This window comes from Tinamus guttatus, unplaced genomic scaffold, assembly GCF_059628265.1.
Source record: "Tinamus guttatus ecotype Peru unplaced genomic scaffold, ASM5962826v1 Tinamus_guttatus_pri_ptg000248l, whole genome shotgun sequence".
NCBI classification, from domain to species: domain Eukaryota; kingdom Metazoa; phylum Chordata; class Aves; order Tinamiformes; family Tinamidae; genus Tinamus; species Tinamus guttatus.
The window spans coordinates 953,617-977,996 of record NW_028288782.1 but is presented as its reverse complement, the minus strand read 5'-3'; the positions used below and the strand labels follow the sequence as shown (position 1 = coordinate 977,996).

Here is a 24,380-nt window from a genome sequence, read left to right as displayed (position 1 = left end):
TTGTGTGAAAGCCACGGGCCTGCACGTGCTTGCACCACTGGGCACCAGGAAGGTTTCCTTGCATCTCCAGGGAGAGGAGAGGGAAAAAATTATAGAAGCAAAAATCTGTTTCTTAGCCCTTGAAGATGGTGTTGAAATCCTGACATCTTAAATGCACCTTTCACCAGGGAGTCGCTGTTGGTTCATTCTGTGGTAACAGGGAACCTTCTTACACTGAAAAAGAAGGGACAGGGTGGGAAAGGCAGACCCAGAAACAATCTTCTGGTAAAGCTTTTGCACTTCAAACTTTTGGTTCAACTTTTTTTGTACTGCTGCTCTCAGCAGGAAACTGTTGCTATGGTGTTTTAGAAGTGTATGTGTATAAATGGGCAAATAGGGGTGGTCTTCCCTCATGTGATGCTATGGGGGTGATCCTTCCTAAAAGTCACTCTTTGTTTCTTCCTACCTCTGCTGCTGTTCCCAGAGTTGGGTGTCTGACCTCAAAACCGCATAACCCTGTTAAAAACAGCGAGGAGAAGCACATCACAGCAGGAAGAGCGCGGGGCAAGAGCTAAAACTAAACCCTAAACTAAATCCTAAAACTCACCCTGTGAGTGCGTATTGACGGAAGAGGTCCTCTCAGCTCTCAACAGGTATATACAGAAATGTTTTTTGGATCTGTATGGCTTTTCCCACTCTAAATCTTTAATTCTGGGCCAGTTCGTTAAAGGCCGTGGGTGGTGGGCCTGGGCCCTCCCAAACTCCCCTCCCTGCTGACAGACGCGGGGCAACTGCTGCAATCTCGGACTCGTGACGGGACAGCCATTTTTTGAAAACGGAATTATATAAAAGCACAATAAAGAACATATATCATGCTGCTATTGCACATGGCATGGGACATAACACCTAGCAATGCTCAATGTTCAACTGTGCAATCTTTGCATGTAAGTTTTAGTCGTCATGCCATCTTTATCTCTAGCATCTCTTTATCTCTATCTTTATCTATTATCTTTATCTCTATCTATTATTTATATCTCTAATATCTCTTTATCTAGCCACTTCCTAAGCTGATCTTAGGTCAAGACTGCCTGTGTGTAAATGGAAAGAGTCCTGCATTATAGCAAATCTACCCAATCCTGCTTTTAATGCTGGGGTCAGCGTTGTACTGCACAAAGCTTCCTTTTTCAGGTGAAACTTCTAATTGTGAACAGAGTTGCTGCATTAAGAAAGAGGTATTTCTTACATTCTAGCTACTCTATGAACAGTTCTTCTAGCAGTATTTATTTTTCTTTCATATAGGGTTTTTTTTTTAAAAAAAATGAAATGCTTGATGTTATTAACTGCCCTGTAGATAGGGGCCTTCAGTAGTTCATATGAAAAAGAACCACAAGTTTTTAGTACGCACATCCTCTGCTACTTTCCATTTCACCCACAGCAGGTTCAAGCAAGAAGAACAAGAACAGGAGGAAGAAAGCAACTGCAAGATGGTAGAGGGAGTTCTGCTGGTAGAGTAGGCAGGGTTCATTCCAGGAAAAGAAAAGGAGAACCTGCAGGATTCTCTATCTCACCCACTAAGAGAGAGGGATACACTGCTGAGAATAGGAATATACAACCAGGGAGACCCTACTGGCAGGGAACTTGATTGTCAAATGAGAGGCTTTTGCAAAAAGGAGGAGCACTAGATGAAAGTATGTAGACAAATTGGCATAACTCAGTCCTCAGCGCTGCCCTCGCGTGCCCACAAATCAGCGCTGCTGCTCTGGCGCATCTAGAAAGCAGAACTGTGAGCGGAGGGGGCAGCAGCGCGGCCGCTCTGACAGCTCCTCGAGGGTGGCGCACGGCATGGGAAGCTCCTGCAAAAACAGCAGGTTCAGAGTGGGAGGCAGCCTTGTTCTTGGAGCCGCCCTTGAAGATGCTGCCTGCATCAGCCCAGGTAGGACTGGGGGAAACAGCCATAGCAACATGAAAGCACAGGATCTCATTATTGAGACGCTACTGGCTGTTAGACTGCAGCCACTGTTTTCAAGAAACAAAAGCAGAGACCAAAGCACAACCGCAGGCAGCAGCACCTGCGGGGCTGGAGAGCGCGTGGGGCCCCGCGCGGGTCGGTACTGCAGAGCGGCCGGGAGGAGGCGGCGCGCATGCGCCCTGCGTTGCGCAGGCTCCCTGCTGCCCCCCGCGCTCAAGGAGCGAGACAGCCATGGGGGGTGCGTGCATGCGCCCTGCGCGCCGCCGGGCTCGCTGCTGCCCTCGCGTGCCGGGGCGGAGGGGCTGCAGGAGCGGGGGTGTGCGTGTGTGCAGCGCCTCGGGCGGCCCTGTGTGGCGCAGGGCGCATGCGCAGCGGCCGGCAGGTGTGCAGGTGTCCCTGGAGGGCTGCGCTCGGGCCCCGGGACGGGAGGAGGCGGAGGGAGGCCGGGGAGCAGTGAGAGCAGGGGCAGCGCTGGTGGAGGATGTGGCCGCAGGAATATATTCCCTGGAAAAGTGACTTTCATCGACATTTTCATTTCCCATTCCCATGCCAAATGAAGGGGGTGGAAGCGCGTCTGAGTCGGATGTCATGTGTGAAGCGGATGGAGGCGTTTCTCCTGTTGCCATTGCCCTGTGTTCCGCGCGCCCGCATGCCCATACGGCAGGGACGTGGGGGCTGCTGCGCCCCGATGGTGAGGCGTAGCGCCGCGCGGGCCGCAGCTCCTGGCTGCGCTGTGGGGGCTGCGGGCAGGGCGGCCCCCCGTGAGCGAGCAGGGCTGGGAGGGCCGGGCCACGGCCTGGCCACGACTCCTGGTTCCCGGGGCCGAGAGGCCGAGGAACAGGAATGTGCGTGACGCGGCTGGGTTAGCGCCTGCGGTGCCTGGGGTGGGCTCGGGGGAGCGCAGCCCTGTGCCATGCAGGGGGGCGACTCTGGCGTGTGCTCGGCCTGCGGAGCGAGCTGAGGTCTGACGCAGCGTGACGGGCAGGCTTAGTGTTAAGAGCAGGAGAAAGCCTAGAGCTCTGTGGGGAGCGGTGCCAGAAAGGGCTGCCTGAGGAAACGCAGCGCGGTATCCAGCCTGGTCCTGGGACGCCCTTTAGCTTGGAGGCAGTCGGGGAGTGATGGCCTCAGCCTCCGGAGCGAGCTGGGGTTTGGCGTTCGGGGCCACGTGGGTGATTGTCGCTCTTTTCTTCCGAGCCGCCTCTCGGCTCCCTCCATACGTGCAGGACGCAGCCTTTCCGTGATAACCCTGCTGCGCGGGCACCCATGGAGCGCACGAGCATCTAAGGGCCGAGCTGTCGGCAGCGCTAGTGCTGAGGAGTGTGCTCGGCCGTAGGGCAGTGGCTGCAAAAGTGAGTTTGCTCTAGCAGAGAATGGGGCTTACACAGATCCGAGCAGCAGCTCCGGAGCCAAAAGGGCTGTTTGCCCAGTACTAACTGGGAAAAGCAGTAAGCACTTTAGTGTTGTAAGACTTTTAGAGGGGAAATTGATTTTGGAAGGGAAATGATTTTGACAGAGAAAGAAAATAGGAGTGGGTGGGTAACTTTTTCAGAGGATAAAATATTTGGAGGGAAACCAAATCACAGGGAGACATTTGGGGGGGGAACATTTTTTGGAAGGAATATTTTTCAGGGAATTTTTAAAGGAGGAATGGGAAAATTGTTTGGGGGAAACTTTCTTGCGGGTTGTTGAGAGATAATTATTTTGGTGGGGGGAAGTTATTTGAGGGAAGAATTTTGGTGCAGTTTTTTTTTTTTTTTAATGAGAATTAGGTTTAAGAAAAAGCTCCTGATATTTGGGTATGTAAAGGCAATATAAATAATATAGGCTCTATAAATAATATTTTGAAGGAAAGGTATTCTTTTGGAGATGGTGTTTTCTTTGGCTTTGTTTTGTATTCTCAACATCTAAAGTACGCTCCACTTAAGTGAACGTAACAAAATAATTTTGGAGAAATATATAACTCTTCCTAAAAGTTGTTGCTATGTACTAGGCAAATATCTGAATTTGGGGATTTTGTTTCTTTCCCTTTGGCAACTCTGTTGTCAAAGAGAAGCCAATAACTACTGCTGTTCTTCTCCTGAGCCAGATAAAAATAAAAGCTTTCTCGTGGTTCTTTCTTGTAGTTGTAAGGTAGCATTATGTTCTTGCTGAAATGAGTGGAATTGTTGGAATGAGTGTCAAAGCAGTGAAATTAAGGAGGAGACCCCAAATGTGTGATCTCCTGAAATGAGGGCTGGGGAGCAGCATTGCTCTGGTGAGGCAGTAGATGGTATTTCCAACCTCTGGAGTTGGTGGAAACAGTTCCCTGTCCTTGTCCTTTGAATTACTTAATCCCATGTGTCAGAAATTCTAATGAAGAAAAAGGTAACGAAGACCTTTGAAGTTTGGCTGGCCTTCAGTGTTCTTTAAGTGTTTCCTTTAGTAGGTCCAGATACTATGAAAGAAAAAGCAGAAAATATACCAATGCTTCCTCTTGGAAAGCTGGCACAAGCTGCACCGTTTAATTAGCAATGTTGAGGGTGTTAGTAATCTTCGTGCTTTGAGTCATTTTGTTCTTCCTTTACAGAGCTCCTATAGCCACCAGTAAATTCTGCTGGGAGGCTCCATGGGGGAGATTTCCTACAGAAGGGATGAGGGAAGACGGCTTTGGAAACGGGAGGAATGCGCCGTTGTGGCCTGCTCAGTGCCAGGACACAGCTGGGGCCTTCGCTAGCGGCGTTTTCATTTTCGCATGGCCCAGTTTGAGCTGTTTCTGCTGATGCCAAAGGAAGTCGTGCGGGTGGAGCGCCGCCAGCTCAGCAGGGCCGGTCAAGCAAAGAGCAGGAGAGAGCAGGTGAGAGCCGGGCACGGCTCGGTGGGGGTCAGGCCCCAGCCTGCGGGGAAGAGGTTCTTCCAGGTCTGCAGTGGTCATGGGAGGCAGGGGCTCCCCTTAGAGTGGGTCAAAGAATTGGATGTGTGAATATTGGAGAATTTTGGGGCAAAAGTCGTCTCTCTCTTCCTGTTAAGGTAAGGCGTAAAAGGGGTGCGTGCTTTGGGAAGAGTTCCTGTTAGTGTTTTTGGTGGGGGGGGGGGGCTTAATTTGGCTGCCTAGCCGAGGCGTCCGGCCTCGGGGAATTCTGTGTGCGTGGGCGAGCTCAGCTCAGCGCTTAGTGCCCAGTGTGGCCTGCAGCGGTGCCGGCAGGCTGGAGTTAACGCTCCGCTTCCCGCTGGGAGAGGCTGGTTTCAGAGCTGGTGTGTGAGCAGGGTGGGCAGAGCAGGGGGTCTGAGCAGTGCCCGCTTGTGGTTCTGGGATTCTTGGTGCCCGCCTGTGGTTATGGAGCTGACCCTGCTGCTTCTTGGTGGGGATGGGCTCTTGCTTTTTCTCTTTGAGTAGAGGGTTATAAACTCCGTGTTTTCAGGGGAACAACTGGGGAACAACAACAACAAAAAAACCCTCTATGAAAAAATAAATACCGCTAGAAGAACTGTTCATAGAGTAGCTAGAATGCAAGAAATACCTCTTTCTTAACGCAGCCACTCTGTTTACAATTAGAAGTTTCACCTGAAAAAGGAAGCTTTGTGCAGTACAACACAGCATAAAAAGCAGGGTTGGGTGGCCTTAGGCCTAGATTTGCTATAATGCAGGACTCTGCCCTTTTATACATGGGCAGTCCTGACCTAAGATTAGCGTAGGAAGCAGAGCCAACGCTTGCTTGCTCTGGTGGGCCATTTAGCATCCCAGCAATGGAGCCTGCAGAGCCCAGCTAGAGGAGAAACACGAGGGCACAGAAAAAGCAAACGAGGAGGGAAGCAAAACTGGACGTTTTCAGTGTGTACTCTCTCGGGCTTCTCAGAAGCTACTTTCAGGCATCAATCTCGTAATTTCTCAGCTTCACCCCTACTGCACAGTTTGTCTTTTGTATTTTTTAAAAAATGGAAAGCCATCCTATTCTCAAAGATCCATACAGACCCATCTTGTCAATCGAAGGCAGCAGCCAGCTAAGTTGGAGATCAAGCCAAGACAAGATGGGAGCTTCCTGTTTTCTTCACTATGCATTTTTCTTGTTTGCCTCAGTTATATAACTGAGAAACCAAAAAGGAGGTAAACTTTCCCATGATCTACTTAATATACCAGGAACAAGGAAGATTTCTAATGCTGAAATTATTCTACAATTAAAACAGACAAACTCGAATGCTGTTTTACTTAAAATAGGTTTTTATTAAAACAATATTTTTTTATTGTTTGAAATGTATATTTGCTTTATAAATATGGAGGTGTAAAAGACATATCTTAAAACTTATTTTAATAGATATAAATATATAAAATACATATAAAATATGTAATATATATAATTATAGTACAACTATTAAATATATCTTATTTGTTTTATATATATTTTATATATGTATATGCCTTATACACCCATGTCTGTATGTATGTAATAAATATATTTACAAGTACTCTTTACTGAACCATACACAGCTAACAAGAGAATGCAATTAAAATTTTATTTTAAATAAAGTAGAAGTGAAGTGTTCTGAAGATCACATTATGAAGCACAGTAGAAGTTCCTAATGATTTTCTTCATTTCCTGATAATAAAGAAAAGACAAATTATCAATAAGCACAAATAATAGTTTAAGAACCTGATAGATTCTTTCTTACACAAAGTTAAAGCATCTGTAAATACATTCCCGTGTTGGTGATATTTAGCTATATCATGTGCTAAAAGCATCACAATGCTTTTTTTTTTAAAGAAAAATGGAGGAAACAAAGAAATCCAGGCACATTTAATTTGAGCATTCCAATGTTAAGTTCCAGAAGCCCACAAGTGCTGGGATAACATAAATATTTTCCCTTCTCAAGCTAGTACGTGGCATTATACCAGGTGAGAAGGGAACGTCTGGCAGGTGTGACCTCCCTGAATCCAAAATATCCCCATTTGTGCACAGTGAGAACAGAGCGTCCGTTCTACCTCTCAATCAGATGTGAGGGAAGAGATGGAGATACCAGTGCCTAAGCAAAGAGGCTCCTTCTTTTCAAGGTAAACTGCAGAGGGACCAAGAATTTTATCTATCCTCACACACAAGCGCCTCAGGGACGAGTGGGCTCATGGCTTCTTTGGACCTGAACACTCCATTTCCAGCATATCTAAACCAAATGAACACTGGGATTGCCCGGCTTGGGTGGTGGATGCCTCCTGAAGACATCTGCAAATGTTTGCCTGCTTGTAGGAGGGGGAGAAAGAGGAAGTAACAGACTGAGAAGAGCACCCTCCTTTCATGGTCCCCCTACACCCTGGATACACTTGTGGATAGCAAGACCAGCTATCCACAGTCTCCAAGGTTAATTGCTTTGAAGGAGCTGGGTGGGTGGAACCGTTGTCTTCAAGTCGAATCTCTTTTTCCTGCTGAAACTGAAAAGAGTTATGCCAAATATAACAATGGCTTTGCAATATGGGTAAATGTCTTCCAAATGGAAATGGGTAAGTCTTATAACACGACAGCTAAGCACTAAAGCAATGAATATGAAATAAGCATGATATCCAGAGGGCATGCAGACTGTGTAACCATGACAGAATACTATGTATAACCATTAGAAAACATATATAAAATTTACCATATTGAGTTTAGTTTTGTCATAATTGTTTCGGTGCTTGTAAATGCACTGGCTGAGGAGAGCGTATATTTTTTCTAGGTAAAAGATGTCGAAGGTCCTTGTCCTCTTAGTGACAGAATCCAGCAGATGCTGAAAACAAAATGGAGACAACACGAGTTGAAAATAGCACGAGACCTTCTGCAAAAGCTCTTGAAGGCTTCAGGCGCTAAACAGTCCCATCACAGCACAACTGACTGCCAACACTGTCCAGGAGCTGTGCGTGGAGTGAGGCTGTCGGAGTGGACCCACACACAGCAACCAGGCAAGTGGAAATACTGCCCACAACTGCCCATCAAGCTCCGCTTCCCTCACAGCAGTGCGGGAAGAAAGTTCCCTACCTTGTTCTAAAGAAAACTGAAAACAGACATACCGCAAGCTTGCTGTAATCCACCACAACGGGGGGATCCGGCTCCTCAGGAATTCCCACCGGACTCTCATGACATCCGACCAGACTCTCTTGACGCATGTAAGTCTCTGGGATGAAAACACTTTCTTAAGTCATGATTTCTCTTTTTCTAGAACATGGCTATCCATGAGCTATCCCACAAGTGGCATCCAATCTTTCTCTACGGTTCCCTGTTATTTGTTCACTGAGAAATACTTGCCTTCTACTTTCTCCTCCATAGCAAATAGGAACCAAGATCAAAAAGCAGTGGGAGTGAAAAGCCCAGGGTTGAGAGGAGAAAAAAGCAATAGTCAAAACGTTGCCATTACAGCAGTGCCTACTTAAGGAAGTTGAATGTTAAGAAAACCCATCTCCCATTTGAAGCAAGCATTAGGATGCGAGTCATCTCTGCCACATCGTGACTAAATCTACACAGGCCGAGTTACAGCTCTTTATCCCAAGCTGCTCGTTATCAGAAAGATGCACGTGCCATAAAAGAAAGCAAATGATTGTTGGTTTGCGAGGAGATAGAATTACAAAACTGATTTCAGAATCAGAAGAGCAGCAGCTTAAGAAAAATGACTTTGGTGGCATAATCAGAGGGACAGAATCTTAATGGAAGCAACACAGTGCAGTGATTTGTAAAGAAATAATAGAATGAAATTAAAGGAGGCTAATGTAAACCCCTCAACAACAAAATGGAGCTACCTGGTCTGCTGGACCTTTCGCTTACCTTTTGAATCACCCTCTTGCAAACTTGCTGTATTTTGGGAATCCAAAGTGTCATTTCAATTTCTGAGCCCTGAATTGGGAGAAAACTGGGCTCTTTTCTTTTCAGAGCCAGATTTAGTCACAGAGGAAAAATCTCTTGTTTTCTGTCTCATGTTTATTTTCATAGACATTTGTCTGTCGCCGTGGAAGACTATTGTGGCTTTCTTCCACACGAGAACCTCCTATGAACTCACCTTCAGTCTGGTGCATGCTAGAAGCACCGTTTTCCAGGAACTCTTCTCCCTCCCTCTCTACTTCCTCTTGGTCTTCTCCACTTCTATTCACTTTACTCCACTGCAAAATCTTTCTCCTCTTTGTTTCACCACTGGAAGTGCAATTCTTCCTTTTGCACTTTCTTTTGGACGGAACTGCAATGACATATTAGAAAAAAACAACCCAAAATATAAGCAAAGAAGCTCCTCCTTTAAAATTTGCTCTTCTTATCTTCCTCGTATGTATGTCAAGTAAAACAATCAAAGAACTGAAAGTACTGACAAATCTCACTACACATGTAGGTCTAAAGAAAAGGTTGCAAGTTCATGCGGTCCATTTGCTGTTAGATTTTTAAATTTATTCAAGACTTTAAACTAGATTTGAAGCGCAGAAAATTCCTACTTTAGCCTTGCTTTGCAGTCCTATTGTCTGCCTATTGGGTAAAGTTGCTTACTGTCTCATTACATGAACTAATAGAGATGAATAGCAAAAAAGCCTTTGGAGAAAAGCTCTTCTTCAAATCTCTTATAAAACCAGTAAAGATCAAAAGCAGAGTGAATGCTGGGAAGAGTTAAAAAGAGACCATTTCAAGAAAGTAACTGAAGGATAAAGAAAATTCTCAGTAAAGTTTTATGATTCAGATAACCTGTTTAAAACTGTTTTTGTCCTTATGCCTTCCACAAAGGAAAACAAAAAAACCCCACCCTTCTTTCTATTTACAGAATATTGCACAAAACAGACGGGTGAAATCCTTGGCAAAGTTTCCACCGGCAGAAACCTTGTCACGAGAAGGATACCAATGGCATTAGCAACATCACCCAGAAAGCCTGTTGGTGGGGAGAAAAAAAGAAAAAAAAATCTAAAAAGAAAAAGCAACTTGCCATTAGGCAGTGCTGTAGGGCAGGCTCCAGGCATCACTGGCATCTCTATTCTTTCGTTACACTTGTTATCTTGTTTATTACATCCAGAAACAGAGGGCTGCTGTGGCATCACCTCGTAGTGAGATGGCACATCCTGTGAAGAGCTGCAGCCTTGCAATGAAGAACGGACAGCAAAAAAGTTGGTCTCACATTTCTACTTACAAATACTGAGGCAAGTCTTCAAATCCCGAGGGTTGGAATACATACCTCTTTTCTCACGAGACTCTTTCATTTCTTCACAAAGTTGTTCCAAGTCTTTATCCATTTCCTCCTTCACTTCATGGGCAGCATCTCTCAGGGCACAAGCTTTGTCTCTAATGAGACGATCAGTTGACAGTCAGAACTGAGTGTTTGCCACTAGCTAAGTGAAATCCTTGATTTGGATCATATGGAAAAGATGAACTCTTTTCCCAAAGAGGTTTTGCAAGCTATTTCAGTGAATAGTTTTGGCAGAAGAACATAAAAGTTAATAATCAAGGCAGAGGCACTACATCTTCATTAGCACCTATTGCACATAATTTCATCTCTAAATAATTTAACATTACACCAGTTTTTAAAGTGGCCAGAAATGCTCTCTGTGGATGTTTCAAGGGAGCTAATCCCAAGGCCATTGTAAAGAGACAACTCTTCTCAATCTATACATTTTAAATGTTGTCTAAATGAGGGATAAAGAGCTATCCTCACCTCCAGCTTCTCTATCTGGCTTGTATTCTAAGGCACTGCTACAGATTAGATCAATATCTTTCAGAAAATCTCCTGCAGTTATATATTGGTGCAAGTCAATTTTAGAGAGAATTGTTGAAAGGTCCATTGGCTGTTTAATAACTGTGATATAATCATGTACCTACAAATTAAATAGACGCGTTCAGAGGTTTTATTAGACTTACACAGTATCTACCCACATTATTTTAATAAATTCAAATAATGACTTCTTAAAAACCCTGAATATTTGTGACATTATGAGCAGATAGTGGAATTAACCACTTAGCTGCTTGAAAAAGGAAGGGCTCTTTCAAAGGGCTTTGAAGAGACACACTGGAAGGGAGAAGAAAGGCAGCAGGAAGCTGGGGAGCGTGTGTGGGACAGCAAAGGGAACAGACATGCAGAGCAGGATTTGCTTCCTTCAGCTTCAGAACATCGCAGTAAATACATTGGATTGAGCCACCCGAGCCAGGCTCTGCTCTGGGCAGCAGGAAATCCGCTGCCGGAATTGCCCTTTGGAAGCAGCTGCTCTAGGCATCTCCCTTAGGAGGAGATATCTGGAGCAGAGCTAATTCTGTCCTTACTGGGAGCGTGAGAGGAGCCTCAAGGCTAGTTTAGGTGAGGACACCTCTATTTGTTTAGACTATTCACATGTCAAGAGCCTGGAAGGGAAAGATGAGGGATGCCCAGAGGAACAGGGCCCTTGCTGATACACAGCTGTATTAAATTTGCAACTAACTCTGAAGTATATGCCCCCATCTTAACAGGCTAATTCAGTAAATTAAATGAGAAAAAGAGGGACTTGGAAGTTTTGGGGGAAGATGAAACCACATGTCATTTATGGCTGATCCTATACTGGGGAGCCAGAGACAAAATGGCAGGCGGAATCTTCAATTTTTTTTGCAAACATCTGCTCTTCTCCTGTTCCCAGAGGAACCACTGACAGCCAACAAACACGTGGCGAGAGCTTTAGGCTTTATTCCAACAGCCCCAAAGAAATCTGACTGTTTATTTCAGAGTTGTAGCATACCTACATATCAAAGTCTTTTCCCAGGCAAACTCTGGTGGTAGCTGCTCTGACTTTCTAGGAGGAAACCAGGGCTTTCAGTGACTACTCAGAAAAAGGACATCGAAGAGCCTCAGGGAGTCAGCAAAATAAAATACAAAACACTTTTTTCTCCTCCAAAAAGAAATCCTTTTAGCGCAGTGCTAAAGATAAGCCTTTCGCTAGAGCACACCAACACCGGGCAGTTAAAAATACACCCAGACAGTACAGTATTACAGACCCAGAGCAGTTTACCTCATCTGCATCAACAGGGTTTGTGAAGGCCTTGAAACGTCCGTCAGTAGCAAGTCTGAGAGTAACATCCCTTAAGAAAACGGTAAGTGCACCAAGGGCCTCCTCCTCCTGCTCCTCTGCCCCTTGCGTTTCTCCCCGTGGTGGTTCCCGAGGTTCAGGCGGCGGCGCCACCGGCAGCACTTCCAGGGCCTGCCGAGCTTAAGGGAACCAGAAAAGTTTATTCCATCCGCAGCACTCAAATAGGAGCACACACAGAGTTACTGATAGGAAACCCACTACCAAAACAAATACTGTAAGGCTGTTAACATACAGTTAGCAAATTTTTATCTATAGAATAGGCTCACCTGCTTTCCTTCTAGATGCAGGAGGTTTAGCAGCTTGACTTAATAAGTCCTCAAAAAAGTTGCTTCTCTCTTCCTTAGCAGGCAATGGGATATCGAAAACTTCTCCATAATCTTCAATAAACAACTCCTGTATCTATGGCATGAGAAGGAAAGACATTTCAGGTAAAAGATCACTACATCAAAAAGAGGATTTTTTAAATTAAGCTTAATAATGATCTGAATAATAATAATAATAATAATAATAATAATGTTATCTTCCCGGTGATCAAAGGCTAGATTTCTTTAGGTCAGGATGGCAAATAAAATATCTTCTTTGAGGAAAAGCTCTAGAATTTAAGCTCAGGGAATGGACGAGCACACGATGCACTGACAGAGTGATGACATCCCCCACCTTTGAGGTTTCCTGCTGAAGTGGAAGCGAGTCCCTTGACTCACAAAACAACCGAGACAAACGTTCTCAGCGCTGTTTTGTGTCTAAGCAAATCTACATGATTCAGAAGGGTGTCCTCGTAATAAAAGGATCCATTTGCTTGAGGGAGGACAGTATTTGTATACTTAAAAGATTCATAAAATTAAACTGAATAGAAGAATTGGGAAAAGTGTTGACAGAAATACCTCCTCTTGGAGATCCATGTACGATACGTTTGCTGTTGCAAGCAACAAATCCGGAGCAAATGCTGGAATGTTCTCTAATAACGTTGTAAAAGTAGTTTTCAATGCAACGCCAGCTGTTTCCCACCATACATCGATCCGTGGAATATAAATTATACTTGATGCTGTGCTCTGAGCTTCTCGGATAAACTAGTAAAATGAAAGCTTTGGTAAGAGCAATGAACCAGGAGCACAGGCTGCTCATAAATAACTACGCATCAAACTGGCCTAATAAAATAGAAGTGCATACAGGCAAAGTACAAAAAACAAAAACAACCAACCAAAAAAAAATCCCAAAAAAACAAAAAGCCCCACACACCTCACCATGCAAAACTTATTAATAGTAGAGTAAAATTTCTGATTTGACTCAAAAATTGAGAGAGCTACACAGACAGAGATCCAGATTGCTGCCTGATTGCAAGACTGCTTACATGTAAGTTAACTTCTAAAGAGCCGCACGACTCAATAGAACATCTGTGCTTACGTGTCCATCTCTCATCAAAGGTCATAATGTTATAATATAGTAGCAAAGTACAGTAAAAGCAGACCACCTCCATTAACAATTTCACTTACCTCACTTGAGCAGTTTACAGACAGACAGTGAATCTCATGAGATCAAAGAAAGAAGGAAAAAAAAAAAGATACCTGTGCACATATTTCCTCTGGTGATGAGGCACTAGCAAGCAGAACTGGCAGGTCCAGGGTATAAACTGGAAACTTTTCCAGGGCGTGTATGACTGCAGGGGCCAAGTGGGAGCTTTGCCCACGGTCTGGCTCTCCAGAGAGCAAGAGCCTTGGCCTGTGACACCTTGGCTGGTGAGAAGCATTTCTGGAACAAAATTAGAAAATAGCAAGTTTAAAACACATAGTGATGAATAAAGACATAAATGTTAATTTGCTCTGTTTCAAGTTTCTCTTGAGAGAAGACACAAGCAGCATAATCTCTTTCCAAAGACACAGCAAGCTGAAGATTCTGAACCTAAAAGGGGACAGGCATTTACCTCTTGAAGTCAAGGAAGTTTTTCTTCTTTCGACAAGTCTTTTCAGGAAAAGTCTCCTCATCTTCAAAGGCTGAAAGTGACTCCTCATCACTCCAGATGAAATCGCTTTGTAAAGTAGCATTCATATCATCTGGAAGACAAGAAGGGTTTGTTAACTTGCCTGGATAGTCTGCATGTCTCACTCTAATACAGCTTCCAAAGCAGCCCCAAAACCCACTGATCTTCTCTTTCTCCCTTGGATGGGCTCACACTAAATGCGATTTTTGAAGACTTGATCCTACCACAGGTCTAAAGAGATTGCTCAAGGCTCTACAAAGTTCGCCTAAGTCTTATGTTTTGCAAAAGTTATATTTCTTTATTGGGAAAAAGTCCCTTTTTTGCCCCAAGAACAAAGAAATGTGATTATCAGCAACAACTCCTGTACTTGCTAGACACCCACACAACCCACCAGGCTGTGTGTGTCTGGAATCTGTGTCCCACAGTAAAAGTATGGGAATTAAGTGAATGTGATGGCCACCAACTGGCCTTTGTCTCAAGACTCCTAAGCCAGGGTGTGTAGATCAACACATCTTCTGCATAAAGATCCTCCAAGATCACTCAGGGAGGAGAAGGTAGAAGCAGAGAAGAGAGAGGGGAAATAATTATGGATCACCTAGCATCTCTGCTTGCATTTGTTGTGGCTTTCTGCCTGTTCTACCAATAAAAATGAACCTAGCAAGTCTCCAGGTAGAAAAGCCAGCAGGATGTTGCCAGGAAATCTGATGCATGTGATCTCACACATCGCACAGTGTGATCCACAAATACTTCAATTCATATGAGGTGAAATGATGATAGCTAAAACAACAAGTAGTTTTAACCAGCTGTACATGTTATGGTCCTGCCTTGCTGCTGGTCCTTCTTTAGGACAAGTTCTGCGTGGGGAAATACTCTCTGCAGGACTCGTAAAGTTCTCTGAAAAGTCTTATTAAGCAGTGGTTTAAAAATGGGTGATAATGCCTGTCCGGGCAAAGCCGCAAACCTCTGTGAAACTGGTACAATTCTTTCCATAGCCATGAAAAAATCTTTTGCTGTTATTTTAATTGAAGAGACATCTAGCTGCAGTTTCTCAGGGGTTCTGTGTATCTGAGGGTAGCGGCGTCGCAAAGCACGGAGGGCGGCTTCAGCACATGCGGACTTGATATCAGCACCACAGTATCCTAATAAAACAGAACATCAAATGGAGCATTATGTCAGGCTGTGGCAACACAGAAAGGTCAAGGTGCCAAAGTGCAACATGCAAAGACTTTGCATGCAGGTTAAAACAGTCTAATAGGAAATGTGAAAAGTGTTGCTGCACTACAGAGGTTTTGTTAGCCACCCTGCACGCTTACAAACCAGCCAGACTTTTCTCCTGAACCTTCTAAGCAAAACTTTTCTCCCGAGGAAGTTGCCCCAAAAGCCACTTGCTGTTTGGAGAGACAGAAAGTAAAGCAATAAGTGGATGGAAGTGTCTCACTCTGATGGCTTTGAGGACACGCAGCTGGCTCCCTGGCTAGTTGTGCAGCGAGGTGCAAGAGCCTGGTTCCCCCCTGCCACGCGCCACGAGCTGAAACTCCTGCAGACTCAGTCACATGCAGGAACTCGCTTCATTTTTGAACTTACCAGCAGCTTTTTCAGCCAGCTCATCAAGGAACGTGTCACGTGGTTTAGGGGTCCAGTTTCGTGTGTGAATCTTGAAAATCTCTTTTCTAGCCTAGAAACAAAGTGCTTGCATTATAGCTTGTCTTGAGTCAAAAGGCAGAGGCAGAACCCCTAGTATTAATAGATTAAGGCAAGTGATACTCCCTTTTTATAGCACCACAAACCAGGTCTTCTATCATGCCAAGGCCTTTGCTTACATTTTGAACCTGTGTATACTCAAGATTTTATACATTTTAAATAAATTATTTTTACTACTAAAAAAAAAAAAAAACTCAACAATGCCCAAATGTTTGTAGCACAGAAAAAATATATTGATGCCTCAGTGTATCCTCCCCTAGACAGCTGAATTAGAGTTTTGTAAAGGTGTGTTACCTTGGGGGCTGAATTTTGAATTTCTCTTCCGGATAAAGCAGCAGAAAAATCACCATCTCTTTTAACACTGCAACATGCTCAGAAAGACCACCCACACCAAACTGGACCTAAAGATCAAGTCAACAGAATAAGTTTACACCTTAAAGTAAGCTGCAGCCTACAGAAGGTTCCATCAGAAACCCTGGAAAAATCCCTCTAACACAATGAGTTAAAATCACTAACGGCCATGTCCATTTGCATGGCACTGGCATCAGCCAGACTTGCTCTCATGCTTGTTCGAGCCTCGTGAACCCCCTTTCAGTCGTCTTTCCAAACGTTAATGGGAAGACACTTGACTGCAATTAAAAAGAAAGTCTCCTCCTAACTGAAGGGAAAGCTGGAAGACTTTTATTTTTAAGCGTTGGAAAGCAAATGTGTGTAACAAAAGACAGGCATTTCAGAAACATCTGCCTGAAAACATATTTCCTAAATACTTAATACAACAAATGATATTAAAAGATATTAAGTAGCAAAAATGCTTTTTCTGTATTTTTAACTTCATGCTAGAGTGGGTTTCGTTCTAAATAAGCTAAAGAAGCAGGCCCCAAAAAATCCCCATGGCAGCTGGCCATTATTATCATTATTATTATTATTATTTATTTCTTTTTCTAATTATTTCTTTTTAATTTTTATTATTTTTGTTCTTCTTTCAGGGGTGTCCCGCAGCCCTCGGTGCGAGTGATGTTGAGGGCAAGAAAGCATGTGTGTGGGTGCAGGGGAAGAACCACACACCTAGGGGGGAAATCCGGGCTCCTTTAATGTCCCCCTTCTTTCTACATTCCTGTGTTACAGCTTAAGTGTCGTGTGTTCTTTCCCAGCCAGCTCAGGCCCAAAAATGACCCCCAGCGGCCACTGCAGATTATTATTATTATTAATATTAATATTATTTCTTCTTATTATTATTTCCTCTTATTATTATTATTTCCTCTTATTATTATTACTTCATATTGTTATTATTTCTTCTTTTTATTATTATTATTTTACTTTTTCTATCCACCCCAAATCCCTCCCGGTCCCGCTCTACCCGCCCGTGTTTCCAGGGCGACAGTAAAGGCCGTTCCGCAACCGGCTCCGCTGTGTCCATGGGGACCGCGGGGGACCGGCAACTGCCTCCCGGTGCCGCACGGTTCCGCCACAACCCGGCATGGAGGGGAGGGGTGCACTGCGCATGTCCCATTGTGAGCTCATCCATTGTGATGTCGTCCATTGTGAGGTCATCCATTGTGATGTCATTAGAGGCCCATTGTGAGGTCGTCAATTGTGAGGTCATCCATTGTGAGGTCTTCCATTGTGAGGTGGCAAGAGTCCCATTGTGAGGTCATCCATTGTGATGTCGTCCATTGTGAGGTCATCCACTGTGAGGTCATCCATTGTGATCTCATTAGAGGCCCATTGTGAGGTCATCCAATGTGAGGTCATCCACTGTGAGGTCATCCATTGTGATGTCACTAGGGACCCATTGTGAGGTCATCCATTGTGAGGACATCCATTGTGAGGTCTTCCATTGTGAGGTCACAAGAGTCCCATTGTGAGGTCATCCATTGTGATGTCGTCCATGGTGAGGTCATCCATTGTGATGTCTTCCATTGTGAGGTTATCCATTGTGAGGTCACAAGAGTCCCATTGTAAGGTCATCCATTGTGATGTTGTCCATTGTGAGGTCAGCCACTGTGATGTCATTAGAGGCCCATTGTGAGGTCTTCCATTGTGAGGTCATCCGTTCTGATGTCGTCCACTGTGAGGTCATCCATTGTGATGCCTTCCATTGTGAGGTCATCCACAGTGAGGTCAATAGAGACCCATTGTGAGGTCATCCATTGTGAGGTCATCCATTGTGAGGTCATCCATTGTGAGGTCACAAGAGCCCCATTGTGAGGTCATCCATTGTGATGTCGTCCATTGTGAGGTCATCCATAGTGATGTCATTAGAGGCCCATTGTGAGGTCATCCATTGTGATGTTGTCCATTGTGAGGTCTTCCATTGTGATGTCACAAGAGTCCCATTGTGAGGTCATCCATTGTGATGTCGTCCATTCTGAGGTCATCCATTGTGATGTCATTAGAGGCCCATTGTGAGGTCATCCATTGTGAGGTCTTCCATTGTGCGGTCTTCCATTGTGAGGTCTCAAGAGTCCCACTGTGAGGTCATCCGTTGTCATGTTGTCCATTGTGAGGTCATCCATTGTGAGGTCATCGCTTGTGAGGTCACAAGAGTCCCACTGTGAGGTCATCCGTTGTGATGTTGTCCATTGTGAGGTCATCCATTGTGAGGTCATCGCTTGTGAGGTCACAAGAGTCCCATTGTGAGGTCATCCGTTGTGATGTTGTCCATTGTGAGCTCATCCATTGTGAGGTCATCGCTTGTGAGGTCACAAGAGTCCCATTGTGAGGTCATCCATTGTGAGGTCATGCATTGTGAGGTCATGCATTGTGAGGTCTTCCATTGTGAGGTCACAAGAGTCCCATTGTGAAGTCATCCATTGTGATGTAGCCCGCTGTGAGGTCATCTATTGTGAGGTGTTCTATTGTGAGGTCACAAGTGTCCCATTGTGAGGTCATCCATTGTGATGTCATTAGAGACCCATGGTGAGGTCGTCCATTGTGATGTCGTACATTGTGAGGTCTTCCATTGTGAGGTTACAAGAGTCCCATTGTGATGTAGTCCATTGTGATGTCATTAGAGACCCATTTTGAGGTCGTCCATTGTGATGTCGTCCATTGTGAGGTCTTCCATTGTGAGGTCACAAGAGTCCCATTGTGAGGTCATCCATTGTGCTGTCGTGCATTGTGAGGTCATCCATTGTGAGGTCATTAGAGGACCATTGTGAGGTTGTCCATTGTGATGTCCTGCACTGTGAGGTCTTCCATTGTGAGGTCACAAGAGTCCCATTGTGAGGTCATCCATTGTCATGTTGTCCATTGTGAGGTCATCCATTGTGAGGTGATTAGAGGCCCATTGTAAGGTCATCCATTGTGAGGTCATCCATTGTGTTGTCATGAGAGGGCTAGAACAATGGAAGACCTCACAATGGAAGACCTCACAATGGAAGTCCTCACAGTGGATGACCTCACAATGGACGACCTCACAATGGGCCTCTAATGACATCACAATGGATGACCTCATAATGCAAGACCTCACAATGGATTACCTCACTATGGACGACAAAACAATGGATGACCTCACAATGGACGACATCACAATGGATGACCTCACAATGGACGACATCACATTGGATGACCTTACAATGGGACTCTTGTAACCTCATAATGGATGACCTCACAATAGATGACCTCACAATGGACGACCTAACAATGGGGCTCTAATGACATCCCAATGGATGACCTCACAATGGATGACATCACAATGGATGACCTCACAATGGGGCTCTTGTGACCTCACAATGGAAGACCTCACAATGGATGACCTCATAATGGACGACCGCACAATGGGCCTCTAATGACATCACAATGGATGACGTCACAATGGACGACATCACAAAGGATGACCTAACAATGGGACTCTTGGGACCTCACAATGGAAGACGTCACAATGGATGACCTCACAATAGACGACCTCACAATGTGTCTCTAAGGACATCACAATGGAGGACCTCACAATGAAGGACATCACAATGGATGACCTCACAATGGGCCTCTAATGACATCACAATGGATGACCTCACAAAGGATGACCTCACAATGGACGACATCACAATGGATAACCTCACAATGGGACACTTGTGACCTCACAATGGATGAACTCACAATGGATGACCTCACAATGGATGACCTCACAATGGGCCTCTAATGACATCACAGTGGATGACGTCACAATGGACGACATCACAATGGATGACCTCACAATGGGACTCTTGCCACCTCACAATGGATGACCTCACAATGGACGACATCACAATGGATGACCTCACAATGGATGACCTCACAATGGAAGACCTCACAATGGACGACCTCACAATGGGTCTCTAGTGACATCACAATGGATCACCTCACAACGGATGACATCACAATGGATGACCTAACAATGGGACTCTTGTTACCTCACAATAGAACACCTCACAAAGGATGACCTCACAATGGATGACCTCACAATGGATGACCTCACAATGCATGACCTCACAATGCATGACCTCACAATGCATGACCTCACAATGCATGACCTCACAATGGGCCTCTTGTGACCTCACAATGGATGACCTCACAATGGGACTCTTGTGACCTCGCAATGGATGACCTCACAATGGAAGACATCACAATGGATGACCGCACAATGGGACTCTTGAGACCTCACAATGGAAGACCTCACAATGGATGAACTCACAATGGAAGACCTCACAATGGATGACCTCACAATGGACGACATCACAATGGACGACCTCACAATGGGCCTCTAATGACATAAGAATGGATGACCTCACAATGGGAGACATCACAATGGATGACCTCACAATGTGACTCTTGTGACCTCACAATGGAAGACCTCACAATGGATGACCTCACAATGGGCCTCTAATGACATCACAATGGATCACCTCACAATGGATGACATCACAATGGATGACCTCCCAATGGGACTCTTGTGACCTCTCAATGGAAGACCTAACAATGCATGACCTCACAATGGACGACATCACAATGCATGACCTCACAATGGGACTCTTGTGACCTCACAATGCAAGACTTCACAATGCATGACCTCATAATGGACGACCTCACAATGGGCCTCTAATTACATCATAATGGATGATCTCACAATGGACGACATCACAATGGAAGACCTTATAATGGTACTCTTGTGACCTCACTATGGATGACCTCACAATGGAAGACATCACAAGAGATGACCTCACAATAGACGACATCGCAAGGGATGACCTTACAATGGGACTCTTGTGACCTCACAATGGAAGACCTCACACTAGATGACGTCACAATGGATGACCTCATAATGGGCCTCTTGTGACCTCACAATGGAAGACCTCACAATGGATGACCTCACAATGGACGACCTCACAATGGGCCTCTAATGACATCACAATGGATGACCTCACAATGGACGACATCACAATGGATGACCTCACAATGGGATTCTAGTGACCTCACAATGGAAGACCTCAAAATGGATGACATCACAATGGATGACATCACAATGGGCCTCTAATGACATCACAATGGATGACCTCACAATGGACGACATCACAATGCATGACCTCACAATGGGACTCTTGTGACCTCACAATGGAAGACCTCACAATGCATGACCTCATAATGGATGACCGGACAATGGGCCTCTAATGACATCACAATGGATGACCTCACAATGGACGACATCACAATGGATGACCTCACAATGGGACTCTTGTGACCTCACAATGGAAAACCTCACAATGGATGGCATCACAGTGCATGACCTCACAATGGGACTCTTGTGACCTCAGAATGGATGACCTCACAATGGAAGACCTCACAATGGATGACTTCACAATGGACGACATCAGAATGGATGACCTCTCAATGAGACTCTTGTGACCTCACAAAGGAAGACCTCACAATGGACGACATCACACTGGATGAACTCACAATGGAATTCTTGTGACCTCACAATGGATGACCTCACAATGGACGACATCACGATGGATGACCTCACAATGGGCCTCTGATGACATCACAGTGGATGACGTCACAATGGACGACATCACAATGGATGACCTCACAATGGGACTCTTGTGACCTCACAATGGACGACATCACAATGGATGACCTCACAATGGGTCTCTAATGACATCACAATGGATCACCTCACAACGGATGACATCACAATGGATGACCTCACAATGGGACTCTTGTGACCTCACAATAGAACACCTCACAAAGGATGACCTCACAATGGGCCTCTAATGACATCAGAATGGATGACCTCACAATGGATGACCTCACAATGGGCGACATCAAAATGGATGACCTCACAATGGGAATCTTGTGACCTCACAATGGAAAACCTCACAATGGATGATCTCACAATGCATGACCTCACAATGGACGACATCACAATGGATGACCTCACAATGGGACTCTTGTGACCTCACAATGGAAGACCTCACAATGGATGACCTCACAATGGACGACCTCACAATGGGCCTGTAATGACATCAGAGTGGATGACGTCACAATGGACGACATCACAATGGATGACCTCACAATAGGACTCTTGTGACCTCACACTGGATGACCTCACAATGGACGACATCACAATGGATGACCTCAAAATGGGACTCTTCTGACCTGACAATAGAAGACCACACAATGGATGACCTCACAATGGATGACCTGACAATGGGCCTCTAATGACATCACAATGGATGACCTCACAATGGACGACATCACAATGGACGACATCACAATGGACGACCTCACAATGGGACTCTTGTGACGTCGCAATGGTTGACCTCACAATGGAAGACATCACAATGGATGACCGCACAATGGAAGACATCACAATGGATGACCTGACAATGGGACTCTTGAGACCTCACAATGGAAGACCTCACAATGGATGACCTCACAAAGGATGACTTCGCAATGGACGACATCACAATGGATGACCTTACAATGGGACTCTTGTGACCTCACAATGGAAGACCTAACAATGGATGACCTCAAAATGGATGACCTCACAATGGGTCTCTAGCGACATCACAATGGATGATCTCACAGTGGACGACATCACAATGGATGACCTCACAATGGGAATCTAATGACATCACAGTGGATGACCTCACAATGGGACTCTTGTGACCTCACAATGGAAGACCTCACAATGGATGAGCTCACAATGGATGACCTCACAATGTACGAAATCACAATGGATGACCTCACAATGGGACTCTTGCGACCTCACAACAGAACATCTCACAATGGATGACCTCACAATGGAAGACCTCAAAATGCATGACCTCATATTGGACGACCTCACAATGGGTCTCTAATGACCTCACAATGGACGACATCACAATGGATGACCTCAAAATGGGACTCTTCTGACCTGACAATAGAAGACCACACAATGGATGACCTCACAATGGATGACCTGACAATGGGCCTCTAAGGACATCACAATGGATGACCTCACAATGGACGACATCACAATGGATGACTTCACAATGAGACTCTTCCAACCTCACATTGGAAGACCTAACAATGGACGACCTCACAATGGATGACCTCACAATGGGAGTCTTGTTACCTCACAATAGAACACCTCACAAAGAATGACCTCACAATGGACGACATCACAATGGATGACCTCACAATGGACGACCTCACAATGGGCCTCTAATGACATCACAGTGGATGACCTCACAATGGACGTCATCACAATGGATCACCTCACAATGGGACTCTTGTGACCTCACAATGGATGACCTCACAATGGACGACATCATAACGCACGACCTCATAATGGGCCTCTAATGACATTACAATGGATGACCTCACAATGGACGACATCACAATGGACAACCTCACAATGGGACTCTTGAGACCTCACAATGGATGACCTCGCAATGGAAGACATCACAATGGACAACCTCACAATGGGAATCTAAAGACATCACAATGGATGACCTCACAATGGGACTCTTGTGACCTCACAATGGAAGACCTCACAATGGATGACCTCACAATGGGACTCTTGCGACCTCACAATAGAACATCTCACAATGGATGACCTCACAATGTACGACATCACAATGGATGACCTCACAATGGGACTCTTGCGACCTCACAATAGAACATCTCACAATGGATGACCTCACAATGTACGACATCACAATGGATGACCTCACAATGGGACTCTTGCGACCTCACAAAAGAACATCTCACAATGGATGACCTCACAATGGAAGACCTCAAAATGCATGACCTCATACTGGACGACCTCACAATGGGTCTCTAATGACCTCACAATGGATGACCTCACAATGGATGACCTCACAATGGGTCTGTAGTCACATCACAATGGATGACCTCACAATGGGACCCTTACGACCTAACAAGAGAACATCTCACAATGGATGACCTCACAATGGACGACATGACAATGGATGACCTCACAATGGGACTCTTGTGACCTCACAATGGAAGACCTCACAATTGATGACCTCACAATGGGTCTCTAATGACATCACAATGGATGACCTCACAATGGATGACATCACAATGGATGACCCCACAATGGATGACCTCTTGTGACCTCACAATAGAACACCTCACAGTGGATGACCTCACAATGGAAGACGTCACAATGGATGACCTCACAATAGATGACCTCACAATGTGCCTCTAATGAAATCACACTGGATGACCTCACAATGGACGACATCACAATGGATGACCTCAAA

At 45.0% G+C, this 24,380-nt stretch overlaps 1 protein-coding gene across 1 annotated transcript in view; it reads right to left on the bottom strand.

The window, feature by feature from the left end:
- Nucleotides 1–1,971: 1,971 nt before the first annotated feature.
- The window catches only part of LOC148594385 (ATPase family AAA domain-containing protein 2-like), a 102,474-nt gene continuing 80,065 nt past the window's right edge, over nucleotides 1,972–24,380 (bottom strand). The window contains exons 2-9 of the mRNA XM_088526644.1: nucleotides 13,517–13,700; nucleotides 12,836–13,021; nucleotides 12,221–12,353; nucleotides 11,877–12,073; nucleotides 10,561–10,718; nucleotides 10,082–10,203; nucleotides 9,873–9,985; nucleotides 1,972–1,995 (exon numbers count right to left, since the gene is read on the bottom strand). Of these exons, the coding sequence (XP_088382770.1) occupies nucleotides 1,972–1,995; nucleotides 9,873–9,985; nucleotides 10,082–10,203; nucleotides 10,561–10,718; nucleotides 11,877–12,073; nucleotides 12,221–12,353; nucleotides 12,836–13,021; nucleotides 13,517–13,700 (1,117 nt within the window). The remainder of the gene's footprint in view (nucleotides 1,996–9,872; nucleotides 9,986–10,081; nucleotides 10,204–10,560; nucleotides 10,719–11,876; nucleotides 12,074–12,220; nucleotides 12,354–12,835; nucleotides 13,022–13,516; nucleotides 13,701–24,380) is intronic.